The sequence below is a fragment of the Eptatretus burgeri genome, chromosome 17, assembly GCF_056783735.1.
Source record: "Eptatretus burgeri isolate ZD-2024b chromosome 17, Ebu_testis_v1, whole genome shotgun sequence".
Classification (NCBI taxonomy): Eukaryota; Metazoa; Chordata; class Myxini; order Myxiniformes; family Myxinidae; genus Eptatretus; species Eptatretus burgeri.
The window spans coordinates 48460963-48482396 of record NC_140977.1 but is presented as its reverse complement, the minus strand read 5'-3'; the positions used below and the strand labels follow the sequence as shown (position 1 = coordinate 48482396).

General features: G+C 38.0%; 1 protein-coding gene across 28 annotated transcripts in view; it reads right to left on the bottom strand.

Annotated features, from left to right (window-relative positions):
- LOC147010026 (uncharacterized) overlaps positions 1–21434 on the bottom strand; it is a 147880-nt gene that overhangs the window by 91906 nt on the left and 34540 nt on the right. For 21 of the 28 annotated variants that reach the window (XR_015052670.1, XR_015052665.1, XR_015052664.1 and 18 more), the window contains one exon: positions 13357–13440. The exons of 5 other annotated variants lie outside the window; for them this stretch is intronic. Coding sequence is in view for 8 of the 23 variants with exons in the window: in XM_085861065.1 (XP_085717191.1) it covers positions 13357–13440 (84 nt within the window). In the remaining 15 variants the exon portion in view is untranslated. Of the gene's footprint in view, positions 1–12880; positions 16713–21434 lie in introns of those variants that run through there. 2 more of the 28 variants (XM_085861069.1, XR_015052659.1) reach the window with 2 other exon arrangements.

Below are 21434 nucleotides of genomic sequence, written 5' to 3'. Positions count from 1 at the left end.
TCATTTCAGATACAGCAGAGACATAATCAACCGCTTCAACTTCTTGTGTTCCAATGTACAAACGAACACTATCAAACATTTTCCAGAAAAAATCATTTACGAGTGTAGCGTTTGTGTTATTCCCAGCCTTAGTGAATTTAAATTTACACAACAAGAAACTTTCGGATAGATTCAAATATGTTTGTTGATTATTTATTTCAAAACTTTTTGTACCATTTGCATTCCAGTTATTACATTTACTTTGAAGTAATCTTCTATTTTAGTGGAGCTTGAGATGATAATAGTATCATCCAAATCATAGATACTATCAATTGCTTCCATACTTGTATTTATTTGGGAAAAAAGATGTTAAAACTTTTGAAACCCTGACCCAAGTATTTGAATTATTTTCTGTCGTTCTTGGGGAGACAACTGAGTTTTGCCTTTCTTAATTTCTTTTATTGCTTGTAATTTATAAGATTCCTTTTGGGCATCTTTTATACTCTTTATAGCACCTGATACATTTCCCACAGCAGAAGCAGTTGAACCAATTAGGTCTTTATGTTGAAGAATAGTTGAACCGATACCCATTAGAGTTTCAATTTTGTTGTTGTTGTTGTTGTTGTTGTTGTTGTATACCTTGTCGAGGCTCGTATGAGAGCTAACACACAACGCACAGCAAGGGGGCACGAGACAAGAGGGGCGGGAGTGGGAAGGACAAAACAGTGGGGAACAGAGACATTAGATCTGTGTAAGGGAAATGGATGGGGTGGGGAACATGGGGAATACAAGATAGACATTACAGTGACTTTCTGGAAGGAAAGCAGTGAATTTGAAAGAGGGGGTTTGGGGTGGATTAACGGGGGTAGAAAAGATTGAGGATTTGGATGGGAGATGATAAGCGGTGGTGGTGAACAGCTGTTTTGAAGGCCTGGAGGGAAGAATGGGATTGAATCGAGTGAGGGAGTTTATTCCAAAGGCTGGGAAAAAGAGGAATTAAAGAGTGAATGTGAGCAGTGATTCGTGATTTTGGTAGTTTTACGAGAAGGGGGTTGTTGGCGGACCTTGAGCACCCTGTGGAAATGTGGTGGGGACAAATCGTAGAGAGAGCAGGGGGGCAAGGCTGGAGAGGAGACGTTAGAAGACAGAAAGACCACCGACCAACCTGCGGTGACTGAGTGAGAGGCCCAAAGACTCAGCTTCATTGCGGGAGATGCCGATGATCCTAAATGCCCTGGTTTCATCAGCGTGAAGCCGAGAAAAGTGGGAGGCAGGAGCACCAGCCCAGAGGGGAGAGCAGTACTCCATCAGGCTACGGACAAAAGCTTTGTCAGTGGTCAGGAGCTCAAGAGGGCCGAGGATAATCCTATTAATTATCGAGGCCGAGGATAATCCCAATTATCCCATCTCCTCTAAATTGATGTCCGACACCCCTTTGTCTCTTAGGTTTATAGTATCATCTACCAAGAAACATACCTTCACCCTTGTAGTATGGGGAAAGGAACATCCCATCCCCTGTAATTATTTAATATTTCTCAACTCGTGTTTCCTCACAATAACCATCGTATTTATTTATTGGAAAACTTCACGTAGGTGAATTCTGATTGATGTAACTTCTCCATTAAAAGAAATCATACGATTTTCTTGGTCGGTTATCCTAAAATTTACTCTGTATATGGTTTTTCCGGACACAGGGAGATAAACCAGATTTTTGGGTTCCATATTGAATTTATAACCAATTGGGGTTGAGTATGCGCTGAATGAAAATATTGTATTTGCTCTTATTCCATCATTATAAGCACCATCAATCAAATCACAGTGAATTTATACCGAATTTATTCCTGAGGATATTGGAATGACATTATCACTGTAAAACGTCCCATTAGTTTCAATCTTTTTTGAGGAGAAACCCAATAACTCTCTAAATGAATTATCAATTGTGAAATCAACCTTGTAGTTATTTTTGAGTTTAATCGTTGATTTTGAAGTATGTTTTTGAATATCTATAACAATATTTTTTGGTTCATTACCCTGTTCTTTCATAAGACGAACAATTTCGGAAGATAATTGAGAAATCTCATATGCTCCGGGTGAGACTTATCATTTTGTATCCACTTCCCGGATTATAACTAAACTTGTCATTTTTCTCAGTTATATTAAATAAGGTATTATAAGTTTCCATGGACAATAAAGATGCCTCATATTCTTTTGTTGGGTCAAGTTGTAGTGGGTATGGGAATGAAGATGTGTGGTCGCTTGTTGTGAAATTAAAACTAAGGATTGTGCTTCTCATCTTATTTAAAATGAGATAAAATGTCTTTGTATTGATATTTATTAATTATTTTCATATTCATCAACTGGTCTAAAATGGCTGATGCTTCATTAAAACAATTGTTATTTCCAGCCTTCTTACTACCAAACAACAATAACAGTCTATTAACTAATTGTGATGGGCCATTTGGAAGAAAACTAACAACTGAACCAAGGATACTTAAAGCCTGAATAATGTGTTTCTCCTTCTCATTCTTCCTACTTTTACCAGAAAGTCTCACCCTATAATTAACAGAGTCCAGCAGATCAATATATACTCTATCATCATTCTTTTTCTTATCCAATGGTTTATCAAAATACTTTGATTCATACCTCACAGTTGAAGCTTGTCTTCCATCTTTTGTGAGAAGAAACATTAATCTCGGAGTAAGTTTAACAGGAGGTTGAGCAGAACGCAATAACCTTAATTCATCCTTAAATATCAATACCTTTTCTTGAACAAGATGAAATATTGCTGGTTGTTTTGTTGGAATGAGTCCTGCCTTGGTTTTTGAATCCGCTGAATATTCATTGTTTTGAAGAGCAGTCACAATATAATCAGGGGGTCGATTAATCTCTTCCAGTTGTTGAAATAATCCTTCATCATCATATTCTAATTCTCCTTTTTGCTCCAATCCTTCCTCCGTCATTTGACTGAAATCTTTTATCATTTGAAGTTTTTTAGGAGTATGTTCTATTGTGGGAACTGTGAAAACATCTACAATTTTTTCTTGGGAAGTTTTTAAAAGTGGTTTAAAAATTTTCTCTTGTTTTCTTTCAAATGCTTCTTCACCCATTAGTTTCTGTCTGCGTTTCTTCTTTATGTCTTCCTGTTGTTTTACAACTTTTGAAACCAACTCTTGATGTTCCTTAAATCTTCTTGCTCTTTCTTTCACATACATTTATTTATTGGAAAATATCATATAATATCTCATCTTATTTCACAACAATATATTTATATTTTTCAGTCGAGTGCTTCATGTAATCCCCAAATTCCTTTTTACTACATAATGTAGAACAAATATCTCTCCAAAAATTGTTTCTACCTATTGAATTTAACTTGAATAAAATAAATGTATGACCATTGTTTCTGATGGAACGACGAGGAAGTTGAAAGTATGATTGACTAAGATAAATACAATTACAAGAAGAATGTCTCCCTCTTGTGTAGTAGCTGTCCATTACCGTTTGGTTTCTCTCATCAACACAATCATCAAAGATAACGAGGTTCTTTATTGACTTATTCAAATCTTGGGGAGACGATATATCATCCGTATTATCACTAAGAATACAAGTTATTGCTTTTGATTTCTTTTAGATCTCTGTGTATCACAAAATAGTTGTATTATATCTTCAATGTTATAATCATTTAGGTTTTTTTGAAGTTTAAATAAACCGATTATATCTTCTTTTAGAAGACCAGCATTAAAACCTTGTGAGAGAAATTGATACTCTGGTTGAAAACTCGACTTTGTGAAAATTATTAAATTATCATAATCTAAAAAGTTGGGATTCAGGAGCATCTTCAAAAGTAAGCAGGTTTTTCCACATCCGCTTGAACCAACTATGAGACATCTTAATGAATTTGGAAGATTTTTATGATTGTTAAATTTTATCTTATTTTCCCAAATGGGTAAAAAATCATTCACTTATATATTTGGAAAACAGGTTATTTAATTTATTATTGGCTTTTTTAGAAACTCTATATTTTATCCTAAGTTCGGGTTTAATTTCAAGATAATCCATTATTTTATTTATACAATATATTGTGTTGATATTTCCCTAAAAATGACAATCATGAATAATATATTACAACAATCCTTTGAACATTTCTCTAATACGTTCAGTTTCTTCCATTGTAAGGAAAGGTGTGTGATCGCCCTCATACTTTACATTCATTTCTCTAATGCAAGGTTCCCACTGTCGTGCGATCCGTTACGAACGCCACGATTGGCCATTCGTAGCTGATCATGGAATTTCTCTGAAAGCTGTTCCCACTGTCGTGCGATCCGTTACGAACGCCACGATTGGCCATTCGTATCTGATCATGGAATTTCTCTGAAAGCTGTTCCCACTATCACGATGTGCGGCACGATTGAAATCGTGGTCTTACAGAGCGTGGTGTTTGTCTTGTCTAAGATCGATCCCGATCACCACGATTAGGAAGCACGATTAGATGCGATCTGTCGCGCTTTGTTACGATGCAATACGATCTGATATGATGATCCCGATTGACAATTGATCATGTTGATCGTAGAAAAATTTTGAACCGTTCAAAAAGTTTCTACGATTAACACGATTGCCACGACTGACCTCAAGATCTGATAAGATCTGATAGGATCACCACGATTAGTCCACAATTAAGACCACAATTTCAATCGTGCCGCGCATCGTGATCATGGGAACCGAGCATAATCAATCTTGTAAAGTAATTCATTTTTGGTGTAAATCTAAAAGAATTGTATTCCTTTTTATATTTTTTATTATCATTAATTACACAGTTAATTACACAATTAAACAAATCACAGAATATACATTGTTTATAGGCTTTTGACTGTGTTTAATCCCCGTCTTTCACACGCAGGACAATTCTCAAATTTATCATATGGAGAATCAGGGAATTCAAGAGGCTCAAAATCTAGCATATTTATAAAGTAAAACTTAGTTAAACTGAAATTCATCTTCGGAATCATCTATAAAACTACTTTCATAACTATCGTTTGAACACAAACTCTCAGTTTCATAATCACCCTCATAATCTTCAAAATCTTCAGTTGAATGACTCATTTAATTAATAGAAAAAAACATTACCATCTATATCTATATACCTTTTTTCATTAACAAATTCAACTACTACATTTTTAATATTAAAGGTAATTTTAAAATGATCCTTTTTTAAAAAAAATTTTGTATACCTTGACAAGCTGTCGAGGCTCATGTGAGAGCAAACACACAACGCACATCTAGGGGGCATGAGACAAGAGGGGCGGGAGTGGGAGGGACAAAACAGTGGGGAGCAGACACATGAGGAGATCTGTGGAAGGGAGAGGGATGGGACGGGGAACATGGGGAATAGAAGATGGCCATTACAGAGACTTTCAGGAAGGAAAGCAGGGAAATTGAAGGAAGTGGGCTTAGGTGGATTATCAGGGGTAGAAGAGATCGAGGATTTGGATGGGGGATGATAAGAGGTGGTGGTGAACAGCTGTTTTGAAAGCCTGGAGGGAAAATGGGAAAGAATATAGTGAGGTAGTTCATTCCAAAGGCGGAAAAAAAGAGGAATGAAAGAGTGAAAGTGAGCAGTGATTCGTGATTTTGGTAGTTTTACCAGAAGGGGGTTGTTGGCTGACCTTAAGCGCCCTGAGGAAATCTGGTGGGGACAAATCGCAGAGAGAACAGGGGGGCAAGGCTGGAGAGGAGACGGTAGAAGACAGAAAGACCACCGACCAACCTGCGGTGATCGAGTGAGAGGCCCAAAGACTCAACCTCATTGCGGGAGATGCCGATGATCCGAAATGCCCTGGTTTCTACAGCGTGAAGCCGAGAAAGGTGGGAGGCAGGAGCACCAGCCCAGAGGGGAGAGCAGTACTCCATCAGGCTACGGACAAAACCTTTGAAAGTGGTCAGGAGCTCAAGAGGGCCGAGGAAAGACTTTGCACGACGGAGGATTCCCAGTCGGCGACTGACTTTGGAGGCAAGGTTTGAAATGTGGCTTTCGCAGGAAAGGTCATGGCAGATAGTGAGACCCAGAAGCTTGAAAGAAAGGACTTCTTCCAGAGTATTGTTGAGAAAGTGGGTGGGTGGGTTTTCTAAATGGTCCTTTCGAAGAGACATAGTGAAAGTGTGAGATTCGTCCTGATTGAAAGACATGTTCCACGTGTTGGACCAGTTTGTGATTTTATCCAGATCTGCAGTGAGCGAAGAAGCTGCTGCTTGCCAGTCTAAGGGATGACCAATGGTACGGCAGAGGGTAGAGTCATCAGCAAAGAGATATAGAGGATTTTCCAGAGAGTCGGAGAGATCATTGATGAAAACCAGAAAAAGAACAGGGCCCAGAAAGCTACCATGAGGAACTCCAGCCTGCACAGGAAGAGGGGATGAAAGAACTCCATTTAGGGCCACACGTTGACTGCGACAGGAGAGGAAGTCTGCGAGCCATGAGAGGAGCTGGCCTTGGATACCATGGGAAGAGAGTTTGGTGAGTAGGGCAGGGTGCCAGACTGTGTCAAAAGCACGTGATATGTCCATTAGGGTGTTTCATATAGCAACTTTTTTGCGCTAGTCAAGTTGGCTACCCGTCATAGCTTTTCAATATGGATAAAAACCCCACTTGCTGGTTTTTAGAATTTTCCTACCAAAAATGGCCGCCGGCGGCTATTTTTTCCAAAATGGCGGCCTTTTTCGCGTTTTGACACAGAAATCGACTCCTACACCTGCTAAAATACGTTAATGTTACTTGATATGTGTATGTTTGTGGATGATTATGATTGCTATGTCTGCTCGCAGTCGGGGACTAAACATTAGGCATCCAATATGGCGGAAAAATCCAATATGGCGTCCAAGATGGCCGATTTTTGGCCACTGGAAAGTTGTTCCCTCCGATGTGGGTTCTAATATGTCTAGTTATAGGTTTTTGGGTGTGCCGAATTCGTTTTTATGCTCTAAAATGCAGTAGATCTGTCAGAGACGTCTGCGGGGGTCATGCTCTCGCGTTAAGAAGTAGTTCTTGCAAGTCCGAAGAAGAATTTTGAATATTCTCGCCCTCATTGATATCAGGTGTCGATTCGACACCTATGGTATTTGACACCGCAATTGGTAATTTTCGCTCTTGCCGATCCCAATGTGCCCACAGATGAGCGAGAAACGATGGCAAAACTGTTGCATCAGACACCTAGACTCCCTCATGATCAACTCAGCTCAGGAAAGCCAAAATTTCTGGCCGTGGATGAGAATGAGAGTAGTGACCTGTGTCTCAGCAGTTTCATACATGATGACTCGTGGCGGTTATTCAATCTTCTTGAACGATATGATGTACTACATGTAGAATGGATGTGTGAGCCTGCAAGCACATGGCCAGAAAGTAATGGTTACCAAAAATTCGCAAACTATGTGCACAATGTTCACGTAGTTAACGACCTTGCAGAGCGTGGAATTAAGTTGATTTCGGATTTTATAGACAAAACGAGGGATGAACAGCAAAGGCAAGCTTTGCTTCAAGTGGTTGAGTGGCACAGGCAGAACTATTCTGGATATACGAAATCCACTCTTCAGAAAATGTAGATTACGATATGAAGTGAAGTGTGAACATTGATGTTTTTGAACTGTGGAAATTTTAATTTTTTTTTTGGAATGTTGCCACAGCCATGTATGCCATGCCATGGCCAATATTATTGATTATCGAGGCTGAAAGGCACGCATACATGAATTCATATTAGAACATTCATTATGGCATTAGTAAACTAGTAATTCATGTGTATATACTGTACATGTTAAATAAATACATGTTTGACCTTCGAATATTTAATTGTTATTTTCTGATATCAATGAGGGTGAGAATATTCAAAATTCTTCTTCGGACTTGCAAGAACTACTTCTTAACGCGAGAGCATGACCCCTGCAGATGTCTCTGTGACAGATATACTGCATTTTAGAGCATAAAAACTAATTCAGCACACCCAAAAACCTATAACTCGACATATTAGAACCCACATCAGAGGGAACAACTTTCCAGTGGCCAAAAATCGGCCATCTTGGACGCCATTTTGGATTTTTCCGCCATATTGGATGCCTCATGTCTAGTCCCCGACTGCTAGCAGACATAGCAATCATAATCATCTGCAAACATACACATATCAAGTAACATTAACGTATTTTAGCAGGTGTAGGAGTCGATTTCTGTGTCAAAACGCGAAAAAAGGCCGCTATTTTGGAAAAAATAGACGCCTGCAGCCATTTTTGGGAGGAAAATTCTAAAAATCGGCGAGTGGGGTTTTTATCCATATTGGAAAGCTACGACGGTTAGCCAACTTGACTAGCGCAAAAAAGTTGCAATATGAAACACCCTAATGTCCAGGGATACGGCTTGGATTTGCTGTCTGGCATTGAGGACCTCCATCCATTGTTGGGAGAGCAGAAGCAGCATATCTAGGGTAGAGTGACCTGGTCTGAAACCAAATTGATGATTGGAAATCAAGATGAGAAGAGGAATGATTTCATGTCTGAAGCGATGATGGATTCCATAACCTTGCTGATGACTGGCAGAAGGCTAATTGGTCTGTAGTTGCAGGGATCTGTTTTTGCACCTTTTTTCTGCAGGGCAGTGATGTTTGCAGATTTCCAAGCAGATGGAAGCTAACCTTGAGCAAATGAGAGGGTGAATAGAACAGAGAGAGGGTGAGAAAGAGCAGAAGAGCAGGCTTTGAGGACACGTGGGCTGATGCCGTCTGGACCGGTTGCAGAATCTGAGTCGAGGTTTGACAGCGAGCTCTCCACCTTGTCAGGAGAAAAGGACACAGAGACAGGGACAATTGGGTGCGACTGGGTAAGGTGGATAGAGAAAGTGATGGGTTTTTGACACAAGATTTAGCCGCAAACACCGAGTTTAGGCATTCCGCTTTTCACGTGCGGTATCAGCAGTGCGGCCATTTGAGGTAAGGGAGAGGATGGAGGGGGAACATACACCAGAAACAGATTTGATTAGACGCCACCAGGATTTTTAGGAGGGAGAGAGGTTTGAGAGTTCAGACTTGAGATTACAAAGATGTTGTCTTCTGGCTCCCCTGAGGGTAGATACACACTTGTTCCAAGCTTTATGGAAGTAACTGAGATTGCCCTCAGTTGGGTCTGCTTTCCATGAGGCAAAGGCAAGTTGTTTCAGGACAACTGCCTCGCCACAAGCTTTAGTAAACCAAGGGCGGGAGGAAGGGGAGGACAACTGAAGACGAGAGGGATAAATCTGTGCAGGAGTGAGAGCAAGTTTCTTTAAAAGAATTCCCAGGATGAGTTGATGTTGGAGAAAGTAGTGATAGGAGACCAGTCTGTAAGTTTGATGGCAGCTTGGAGACCCTGCCAGTCAGCTTGAGTGAAATGCCAGACTCGACGGCGGTGAGATGGTTCTCTGATAATAGCCAGAGAGATGTCCACTTTGACAATGACGTGGTCAGAAGAACCGATTGGAGCGAAGGAAGAGCAGCAGATATTGTCAGGGAAATTTGTCAAAATCAGATCCAGAAGAGATGGAGTACCATTGGTTGAGATCCAGGTCAGGAAGTTGACCGATTGAGTCAGACCCAATGAGTCGCAGAAAGCTTTTGCTGAGGTTCCATGACAGGTGAGAGAGGTACCCACACTAAGCCAACTGGCAGGATGACAATTGAAGTCGCCACATATAAGGAAGAGAGAGTTTGGATGAGAAGATAGAATTTGGTCCATGTTTTCGGATAGTGAGGTGTAGATGGAGTCATGACTGTAAGGTGGACGGCACAGTACACATATAAACATGAGGTGGGAGTGGAGGGGAAGCCGTAGCCAGAGGTATTCCTGGGGATGTGGGGGGGGTGACAGCAGTGCACGGAGAGTGAGGAATAGAGTCTTTGATGAAGAGAGCAACTCCTCCACCAGGACGAGGCTCAGGTCTGTCATACCGAAGGAGGGAATAACCAGGGAGAGATACTTGGGAGTCAGACACGTCATGGTGGAGGAAAGTTTCTGTTCGGCAGATTATGTCTGGTTTGTCAGTGGCAACCTGTATGGAAAGATCTGAAAGGTTTGAGCGAAGGCCCCGGATATTTGAGGTCCACACTATTAATGAAGAGGTAGGGGAGGAGGCTTTGGGTGGGGGGGGTGGGGGGAGGGGGATGGTAGGACAAGGGATGAGGAGGGGAGGTAAGGAGGGTTGTTGAAAGAGTGTGGGGGATTGCAGAATAGCTAGGGGAGGGGCCGGATAAGGAGGAGAAAAGGCTCTGTGGTGCTGGGGGAGAGGGAGGACAAGATAGGGGGAAGAAGGCAGTTGAGGAGGTGGAGTGAAGAGATGGAGGTGAGAGGGCAGTGGAAGGAGGCAGCTTTGTGGATGAGAGGGGGGGGCAACTTTGAGAAGGATGAGTGAGGGGGATGAAAGGTGGGACAAAGGTGAGGGGGGAATTTTTGAGAGAGGTGAGAGGGAGGCATGGAAGGAGAAGAGTGGGATGGTTGCTTTGAGAGTGAGAGCGAGGGGTGAGTTGGCACTGAAGTTGGAAAAAAAAATGGTTGATGGAAAGCGAACATTCATAGCAAACTGGGGTTTTTTAAGTTTTAGGTCAGAGATGCGATTTAACACAATTCTTGATGGATGCAATCAAGGTGAATTCAGAGAATGGAGAGAAGAAACGCTGTAACAGTTGGATTTTTTAGGCAAGGAATGAAGGAAAGGTCGAATTGAGAGCAGTCTGTTTAAATAGTAGAAGAGTCGTGAATTATGAAACAGTAAAGAGTATCACATGTGTGAGAGAGGAAGATGAAGCATTATAAGATATCATTTTTGTTATTATTATGAATATTTGAGAGAGTTTTCAACAGATTAGGTCATGGAAGTGTTGTCGAAAAAATTGAGGAAGAAGAAGAGGAGGAGGAAGAATAAGAGGAAGAAGAAGAGGCGATGAAGAAAAAGAATCAGGAGAAAGGTGATGGTTTTTTTTGTTTGTTTTGGTTTTTTTTAAGATCAGAAATAGAGAGATTTGTTGGGAGAAATGGGGGACGTTCAGAAAGTGGGGAAGATAGAAATTGAAGGGAATGGGGAGAAAAAAGAAATAAAACGATCGTACACCGAGGGTAACCGGTAGGCCTCAGCCTAGGCCTCAAACACCCGGTAAGACAACGTCGCCAATAAACTCACAAAATAGCACGATTTTTGAAACAAAACCGAACTAGGAACACACAGTAACATGTCGGTGAGAAATATAAACAGTTAAAATGGGACAAATAACGACCAGAAACTTATCTTTGAGATCGTCAGCAGAGACCTCCAAAGGAGACCTCTCGACGCTCCAAAGTGGAACCCATGGGTGCACGGAATCCTTAACTACTATTGAATGAAATGTCATTTCACCTGATATATTAACATCCTTTATTTCAACAGGATTAACATCTTTAGGGTTGTTGAAAAAAATACAAATTTCTCCTTGCATATTATAGATGGTTTTATCTTTTCTTTCTAAAGCTTCATCCATAAGGTTTTTATTTTTTGATACTTTTTCTAGTTTTGAATATATTGCCAGAAAGAGAGGAGAAACTTTTGTTAGAGATACTTTAATTGATGTTCTTCCGGGTCGACTAAAAACCCTTCCACTGAAGGAAATTGAAGAACTCATATTATTTACCATAATTGTTTTTATCCAATAGTTGTTATATTTATCTTTGTTCAATTTTACATCCTTGACATATTTCTCAGTATCTTTTACAAATGAAGAGATTGATTGAAACTTGTCTTTTGTGTCTTGAAACATTGTATTTATTAAGTGAAAAAAGTTGGAGGATAAAATGGTTTTCAGCACAGTTTATGGTTTATATGGTTTATAAATTAAACGAAATTTTCATCAAGAAAATGTTATTTTAAGCAAAGTTTTATTATATAAATATGGTGAATACAACATATTGTGATGTTTGTAATCATGAATATAAATATTATAAATTACACCTTCAAACCATCAAACACACATTTAATCTATTTCATCAAATATCTCCTCGTGAGTTGGAAACAAAACATTGTGATATCTGCTCAAAGGATGTTTTGAAGAGTAGTTATAAGAATCACCTTCAATCACAAAAACACAAGAAGAATGAGTTTAAAGTAAAGGGAGACTATTATATTGAAAACACTGATGGAGCTTTTAAGAATCATCTTAAAATAAGGATTTTTCAATTTGGAGAACCCGATCCATCATCAATAGCTGAATCAATTGAAATCGTGAAACCTGATGTTGAAAAAGTTATTAAAAAGACATTAAAAGAAATGAAAACTTTAAAGTTTTATATGGGAGTGAAAATGAATATGAAAAGACAAGATGAAGAACAAACTCCTTATATGAGAACAGATCTTCATTTTATAACATCATTTCAAGATTTTATGAATAGTGGGGTTTATGAAGAACTATCAAGACAAGAGGAGGATGTTGATAATACACTGGTAGGAAGTGGATTTAATATTTAAAATATACCATCAGAGATGGGGAATCCCCCGCCATTGAAAAATAATTGAAATCATATAAGCGGTTTTCCATTTATTACAAAAAACATTTTTTTCAAGATGGCTGCCCCAATCGGCCATCTTGGATCCGGCCACGCCCAAAATCAATAGAGTTCTTCCTTTTCAGGTGGTACATGTGTGACCCAAATTTCAAATCGATATGGCGAACAGTTTATGAGTTATCGCACTCACAGTTATAAATGTTGACACCATAAATGTTGATGCCAAGCCAGCCAGCAGGACGACCGCCCCAGTCAGCCATCTTGGATCCGGCCACGCCCAAAATCAATAGGGTTCTTCTTTTCAGGTGGTACATGTGTGACCCAAATTTCAAATCGATATGGCGAACAGTTTATGAGTTATCGCACTCACAGCTATAAATGTTGACGCCCAGCCAGCTGGACGGACGGACAGCCGGACAGCAGGACGACCGCCCCAGTCGGCCATCTTGGATCCGGCCATGCCCAAAATCAATAGGGTTCTTCCTTTTCAGGTGGTACATGAGTGACCCAAATTTCAAATCGATATGGTGAACAGTTTATGAGTTATCGCACTCACAGCTAAAAATGTTGACGCCGCCCCAGTCGGCCATCTTGGAGCCGGCCACGCCCAAAATCAATAGGGTTCTTCCTTTTCAGGTGGTACATGTGTGACCCAAATTTCAAATCGATATGGTGAACAGTTTATGAGTTATCGCACTCACAGCTATAAATGTTGACGCCGCCCCAGTCGGCCATCTTGGAGCCGGCCACACCCAAAATCAATAGGGTTCTTCCTTTTCAGGTGGTACATGTGTGACCCAAATTTCAAATCGATATGGCAAACAGTTTATGAGTTATCGCACTCACAGCTATAAATGTTGACGCCCAGCCAGCCAGACGGACGGACAGCAGGACAGCAGGACGGACGACCCGGGTGATAACAATATCCACCTTCCGCCACGTGGCAGGGGATAAAAATCATCTTTTTAGATATACACATTCTAAAATCAGACCCTCTTAAAGCTTCTTCTTATATTGAATTACCAAAAGAAATAAAACTAAAGAAGGCAGTTGTTAATATTAAGAACAATGATAATAAATGTTTTCTCTGGTCTGTTCTTGCTCACTTACATCCACCAAAATGTAATTCAGAAAGAGTAAAACAATATATGAAATATGAGAATAACTTGGACATTAAAGATTGAAAATTTCCAATGCCACCAACAGATATTCCGAAATTTGAGAAAAAGAATAATATTTCAATCAATGTATATGGATTAACTCGAGAGAATAAAGTTCAGGTATGAAAGATTACAGAGAGAAATGAAGAAACACACATTGATCTTTTATATTTTAGTGTTGGAAAGAATTCACATTACACATACATCAATAATTTATCAAGATTAATCTCTTCTCAGGTATTCAGAACAGCAAACAAAATATATGCTTGAAAGCGATGTCTTGATTCATTTCATACAAAAGAACGATTAGAACAACATTCAAAATATTGTAGTAATCATAAATCAGCTGTAATTACAATGCCTAAACCTGGTGAAAAGATTTCTTTTGAAGATGAAAATAAATCTATCATGCACCCATTTGTGATATACCCTGATTTTGAATGCATCCTTAAAAAGATAAATATTGCTTCTCCTAATCCAAAAGAATCATATACAAATAAATATCAAAAACATGTTCCTTGTGGTTTCTGTTATTATATCAAATCATCTGTTGGAGAAAAGTATAATAAACTTGAACATTATAGTGGAAAAAACACTTCACAAGAGTTTGTAAAACGATTAGAAAAGGATTGTATTAGACTAACTAAATTAATGAAAGAAACAAATGAACCGATGAAATTAACCAAAGAAGAAAAATTAGAATTTAGAAAGAACAATATCTGTCATATTTGTGACGGGGAAATTAAGGAGTCTAAAGTTAGGGATCATTGTCATCTTACTGGTAAATATAGAGGTCCCACTCATTCCTGTTGTAATCTTCATGATAAATTTCCTTCTTTTATTCCAGTCTTTCTTCACAACAGTGCCAACTATGATACACATCTATTTATAAATGAACTTTCAAAAACACCAGGGAATATTTTTGCCATAACAAACACAAGTCAAAAGTATATTTCATTTACAAAAATGATATTCACAAAACATTTAATTCGTATTAGGTTTCTAGATTCTTACAAGTTTATGGCAACACCACTAGCCTACCTAGCATCAAATCTAAGCTCTCCGGGCTATTTTCCAAATCTTAATTCATTCTTTCCAAAAGAGGAAATTCTAATGAAAGACGAAATTCAGATTAAAGAGAGAATTCAAAGTAAAGAGGAAATTCTAATTAATGAGGAAATTAATGAAGAAATTCTAGCTGAAGATGAAAATCTAATTATAAAAAAATTCGAACAATGAATGAAATTCGAACCAAAGAGGAAATTCTGATTGAAGATGAAATTCTCATTAAAGAGGGAATTCTAACGAGAGAGGAAATTCAAACAAGGAATGAAATTCAAAGTGAAGAGAAAATTCTTACAAGTAAGGGAATTTATCCTTATGATTATATGGATTCATTTATGAGATTTAAAGAAATACAACTTCCTTCAAAAGAAAGTTTCTATAATAATCTTTATGAAGAAGAGATGAGTGATAAGGAATATAAACACACAAGAAATTTGGAAAATATTTAAGATGAAGAACCTTCGAGAATATCATGATTTGTTTCTAAAAACAGATGTTTTATTGTTAGCTGATGTGTTTGAAGCTTTTAGATCACTCTGTCATAATAAAAATTGTTATGGATTAGATCCTGCCCACTATTTCACAGCTCCTGGTTTAGCTTGGAGTGCAATGTTGAAAATGACAAAACAAGATATAGATTTAATCAGTGATGTAGATATGCTTTTGATGATTGAGAAGTCTAAGAGAGGTGGAATATCACAAGTATGTTCAAAAAGCTATGCTAAAGCAAATAATAAATATCTTCCACATTATGATAGTGAAAAAGATAGTAATTATTTGATGTATTTTGATGCTAATAATTTGTATGGATGGGCAATGTCTCAATCTCTGCCTTATGGTAAATTAGAGTGGGTGGAATAAAAGGATTATGAAAAGGGTTTGATGAATATTGTTATTTCTTCTCAAGAGGAATTGAATGAGGAAGAAGAAGGTTATTATTTTGAAGTTGATTTGAGGTACCCGAGTGATCTTCATAAGAAGCATAAAGACCTTCCTTTTGCATGTGAGAAAGAAACCCCAAAGAAAGAATGGTTAAGTGATTATCATAAAAGTTTTAATATTAAAGGTAAATCAACAGAAAAGTTATGAACAACATTCTATGATAAAGAGGGATATGTTTTGCATCAGAGAAGCTTGAAACAGTTTTTGGGAGAAGGATTGAGAGTCGCTAAAATTCATAGAGTTTTAAAATTTAAACAAAGTCCTTGGATGAAAAAGTATATTAAATTCAATACAGATATGAGAACAAATACAAAAGTAAAATTTGAAGGGGAATTCTATAAATTGATGAATAATGCTGTGTTTGGAAAGACAATGGAGAATGTTAGAAACAGGCAAAACATTAGATTTGCAACATCTTGGAAAGAAGCTTCGAGATTGATAAATAAACCAAGTTTTGAGAGAGAAGAGGTTTTTTCAGAGAACTTTTCTGCTATTCATATGGAAAAGGAAAGTATTGTAATGGATAAACCAATTTATATTGGAACAGCAGTTCTTGATCTAAAAAAGATATTAATGTACGATTATTTGTATAATGACTTAAAGAAAGAGTATGGTGAAAATGTTTCATTGTTGTAAATGGATACTGATAGTTTTATTCAAGATAGAAAAACTGATGAAGTTTATAAAGATATGAAGAAAAATATTGGAGGGTATGATACAAGTAAATTTAGTAAGAAGAGTGAGTTATTTTCAAAAAAGAATGAAAAGGTTAATGGTAGGTTTAAGGATGAGTTGGGTTGAAAAGTAATGAGTGAGTTTATTGGATTAGGAGCAAAGGCATATGCGAATAAATATGGTGATCAGATTGATAAAAGGTTAAAGGGAATAAAGAAATCAATAACTTTTAGAAATTATTATAACGAGCTGAAACCCCGTCACAGACGGATTCCATTCATTCAACCACCCTCACCAGCTCACACACACTCGAGGGACATGGACTGGACAGGGTGTGCTTGCCCCCACCCACTCATCCCCCGCCCCTGCCCCATTCAATTTGCTTACCCCAGCCCAAAAATGTAATTACCCCGACCCCGCCTCTTCACTCCCCGCCCCCGTCTTTTGATTCCCCGCCCCAGGGAATCTTGCCCCGGAGACTTGCCCCCGGGCCCCCACCCCCCTGTCCACCCCGTCACACTCAACTCCGCCTCATTCAGCCCAGCCCCCGCCCCATTTCCCCCTGTGTCCCGCTTTCAATTTGCTTACCTCCGCCCAAAAATTTGCTTACTTTGCCCCCCACCTCTTCACTCCTCGCCCCATCTCAACGAAAAGTGTTTATTCTGCTTCAGAGTTGAAGGTTGACTATTGCCACTATGTGCGATGCACTCTTACAGGTATGAAGTTTCTTTCAGTCCAGGTCATAGTACCGAGAAAAATGACGTGACCGCGAGGAGCACAAAATTGGTCCTTCAGTATTAATATATCGATAGAAGATAGAAGATACAGTCAACACCAATTTATAAATCCACGGTTATAAAATCCAGCCGCTGATTGCAACCAAAATGAGTTGGAACGGAATTTTACATCGAGAAATCCACCGTTTAATAAATCCACCTGCTTGGCACGTGCGAGGTCTCAACCTCAGCTTGATGTAGTATATGCGCTGCCGCAGAGTGAAAAAAAGATGAGTGTTTAAACATGAGTGTTTAAAGATGAGTGTTTAAAGATGAGTGTATAAAGATGAGTGTTTGAAGATGAGTGTTTAAAGATGAGTGTTTGAAGATGAGTGTTTAAAGATGAGTGTTTAAAGATGAGTGTTTAAAGATGAGTGTTTGAAGATCAGTGTTTAAACATGAGTGTTTAAAGATGAGTGTTTAAAAATGAGTGTTTGAAGATGAGTGTTTAAAGATGAGTGTTTAAAGATGAGTGTTTAAAGATGAGTGTTTAAAGATGAGTGTTTGAAGATGAGTGTTTGAAGATGAGTGTTTAAAGATGAGTGTTTAAAGATGAGTGTTTAAAGATGAGTGTTTGAAGATGAGTGTTTAAACATGAGTGTTTAAACATGAGTGTTTAAAGATGAGTGTTAAAAGATGAGTGTTTAAAGATGAGTGTTTAAAGATGAGTGTTTAAAGATGTGTTTGAAGATGAGTGTTTAAAGATGAGTGTTTAAAGATGAGTGTTTAAAGATGAGTGTTTGAAGATGAGTGTTTGAAGATGAGTGTTTAAAGATGAGTGTTTAAAGATGAGTGTTCGAAGATGAGTGTTTAAAGATGAGTGTTTAAAGATGAGTGTTTGAAGATGAGTGTTTAAACATGAGTGTTGGAAGATGAGTGTTTAAAGATGAGTGTTTGAAGATGAGTGTTTAAAGATGAGTGTTTAAAGATGAGTGTTTAAAGATGAGTGTTTAAAGATGAATGTTTAAAGATGAGTGTTTAAAGATGAGTGTTTGAAGATGAGTGTTTAAAGATGAGTGTTTAAGGATGAGTGTTTGAAGATGAGTGTTTGAAGATGAGTGTTTAAAGATGAGTGTATGAAGATGAGTGTTTGAAGATGAGTGTTTGAAGATGAGTGTTTAAAGATGAGTGTTTAAAGATGAGTGTTTAAGGATGAGTGTTTGAAGATGAGTGTTTGAAGATGAGTGTTTAAAGATGAGTGTTTAAAGATGAGGGTTTAAAGATGAGTGTTTAAAGATGAGTGTTTAAAGATGAGTGTTTGAAGATGAGTGTTTAAAGATGAGTGTTTGTAGATGAGTGTTTGTAGATGAGTGTTTGTAGATGAGTGTTTAAAGATGAGTGTTTGAAGATGAGTGTTTAAACATGAGTGTTTAAAGATGAGTGTTTAAAGATGAGTGTTTGAAGATGAGTGTTTAAAGATGAGTGTTTGAAGATGAGTGTTTAAAGATGAGTGTTTGAAGATGAGTGTTTGAAGATGAGTGTTTGAAGATGAGTGTTTAAAGATGAGTGTTTGAAGATGAGTGTTTGAAGATGAGTGTTTAAAGATGAGTGTTTAAAGATGAGTGTTTAAAGATGAGTGTTTAAAGATGAGTGTTTGAAGATGAGTGTTTAAAGATGAGTGTTTAAACATGAGTGTTTAAACATGAGTGTTTAAACATGAGTGTTTAAAGATGAGTGTTTAAAGATGAGTGTTTAAAGATGAGTGTTTGAAGATGAGTGTTTAAAGATGAGTGTTTGAAGATGAGTGTTTAAAGATGAGTGTTTAAAGATGAGTGTTTGAAGATGAGTGTTTAAAGATGAGTGTTTGAAGATGAGCGTTTAAAGATGAGCGTTTAAAGATGAGTGTTTGAAGATGAGTGTTTAAAGATGAGTGTTTAAAGATGAGTGTTTGTAGATGAGTGTTTGTAGATGAGTGTTTAAAGATGAGTGTTTGAAGATGAGTGTTTGAAGATGAGTGTTTAAGCATGAGTTTTTAAAGATGAGTGTTTAAAGATGAGTGTTTAAAGATGAGTGTTTAAAGATGAGTGTTTAAAGATGAGTGTTTGAAGATGAGTGTTTAAAGATGAGTGTTTAAAGAGGAGTGTTTAAAGATGAGTGTTTGAAGATGAGTGTGTAAAGATGAGTGTTTGAAGATGAGTGTTTAAAGATGAGTGTTTGAAGATGAGTGTTTAAAGATGAGTGTTTAAAGATGAGTGTTTAAAGATGAGGGTTTAAAGATGAGTGTTTGAAGATGAGTGTTTAAAGATGAGTGTTTAAAGATGAGTGTTTAAAGATGAGTGTTTAAAGATGAGTGTTTAAAGATGAGTGTTTAAAGATGAGTGTTTGAAGATGAGTGTTTAAAGATGAGTGTTTGAAGATGAGTGTTTGAAGATGAGTGTTTAAAGATGAGTGTTTGAAGATGAGTGTTTGAAGATGAGTGTTTGAAGATGAGTGTTTAAAGATGAGTGTTTGAAGATGAGTGTTTGAAGATGAGTGTTTAAAGATGAGTGTTTAAAGATGAGTGTTTAAAGATGAGGGTTTAAAGATGAGTGTTTGAAGATGAGTGTTTGAAGATGAGTGTTTGAAGATGAGTGTTTAAAGATGAGTGTTTAAAGATGAGGGTTTAAAGATGAGTGTTTAAAGACGAGTGTTTAAAGATGAGTGTTTGAAGATGAGTGTTTGAAGATGAGTGTTTAAAGATGAGTGTTTGAAGATGAGTGTTTGAAGATGAGTGTTTGAAGATGAGTGTTTGAAGATGAGTGTTTGAAGATGAGTGTTTGAAGATGAGTGTTTGAAGATGAGTGTTTAAAGATGAGTGTTTAAAGATGAGGGTTTAAAGATGAGTGTTTAAAGACGAGTGTTTAAAGACGAGTGTTTGAAGATGAGTGTTTGAAGATGAGGGTTTAAAGATGAGTGTTTAAAGACGAGTGTTTAAAGACGAGTGTTTGAAGATGAGTGTTTAAAGATGAGTGTTTAAAGATGAGTGTTTAAAGATGAGTGTTTGAAGATGAGTGTTTGAAGATGAGTGTTTAAAGATGAGTGTTTGAAGATGAGTGTTTGAAGATGAGTGTTTGAAGATGAGTGTTTGAAGATGAGTGTTTGAAGATGAGTGTTTAAAGATGAGTGTTTAAAGATGAGGGTTTAAAGATGAGTGTTTAAAGACGAGTGTTTGAAGACGAGTGTTTGAAGATGAGTGTTTGAAGATGAGTGTTTAAAGATGAGTGTTTAAAGATGAGGGTTTAAAGATGAGTGTTTAAAGACGAGTGTTTAAAGATGAGTGTTTGAAGATGAGTGTTTAAAGATGAGTGTTTGAAGATGAGTGTTTAAAGATGAGTGTTTGAAGATGAGTGTTTGAAGATGAGTGTTTGAAGATGAGTGTTTAAAGATGAGGGTTTAAAGATGAGTGCTTGAAGATGAGTGTTTGAAGATGAGTGTTTAAAGATGAGGGTTTAAAGATGAGGGTTTAAAGATGAGTGTTTGAAGATGAGTGTTTGAAGGTTTTTCCGTGGAATGGACAGTGACAGGACCAGGAGCCACAGACTGAGTGTCACCTCCACTCATTTGTTTTTCAGTTTCTCACCTGAGGAATCAACTTCTACATTCTCTTCAGTCTCATTCTTCCCTCCAGGTCTTCAAGCCAGCTGTTCACAATGTGTTGGCTCTTCCACGAGCCTCGACTTCGTATCGAAAAAATAAATAAATGAAGTGGAGAGTTGGGACTGGTCAGGCATGGCTCACTCAGAGAGCAGTTATAATCATAATAATAACTCGCCAAACCCACGCTCCGCACGAAGTTTCTCAAGTTAGACTTCATTATGACGTCAAGATATCCAGTGTTCACAATGTGATTTATCGAATTTCTTTATACTCGTGCGTGCCCGTACGTGCGTGGCCGTACAGGAAAAAACAAAAACTTTCAAACCACGTGCCAGAAACAACAACCACACAGGCCGTTCCTTCGCTCTCGCGTGCCCATCCGTGTGTGGCTGTTCGTGCAAAAGAAAAAGAAAAACGAATTGTGACATCACAGCACCGCGTCCTGTCATTGGTTTGGTAAATAAATGGCCATAACTTGGGAACCACTTGTCCGATTAATATCAAACCTTGAAAAGGCACAAACTCAGGTCCCCAGCAATGTACCTGGCAAGTTTCAATTGGATCGGACCAGTGGTTGTCGGGAAACAGCGGTCGCAGACACACACACACACAGACAGACACACAGAGATTGTTGAAATTATTGATATATACAATGATTCTTGTTACATTTTTTTGTGTCAAATTCACCTGCTGAGGTAGTCGGCATGTGCAGAAGAGGGTTTTATATTGC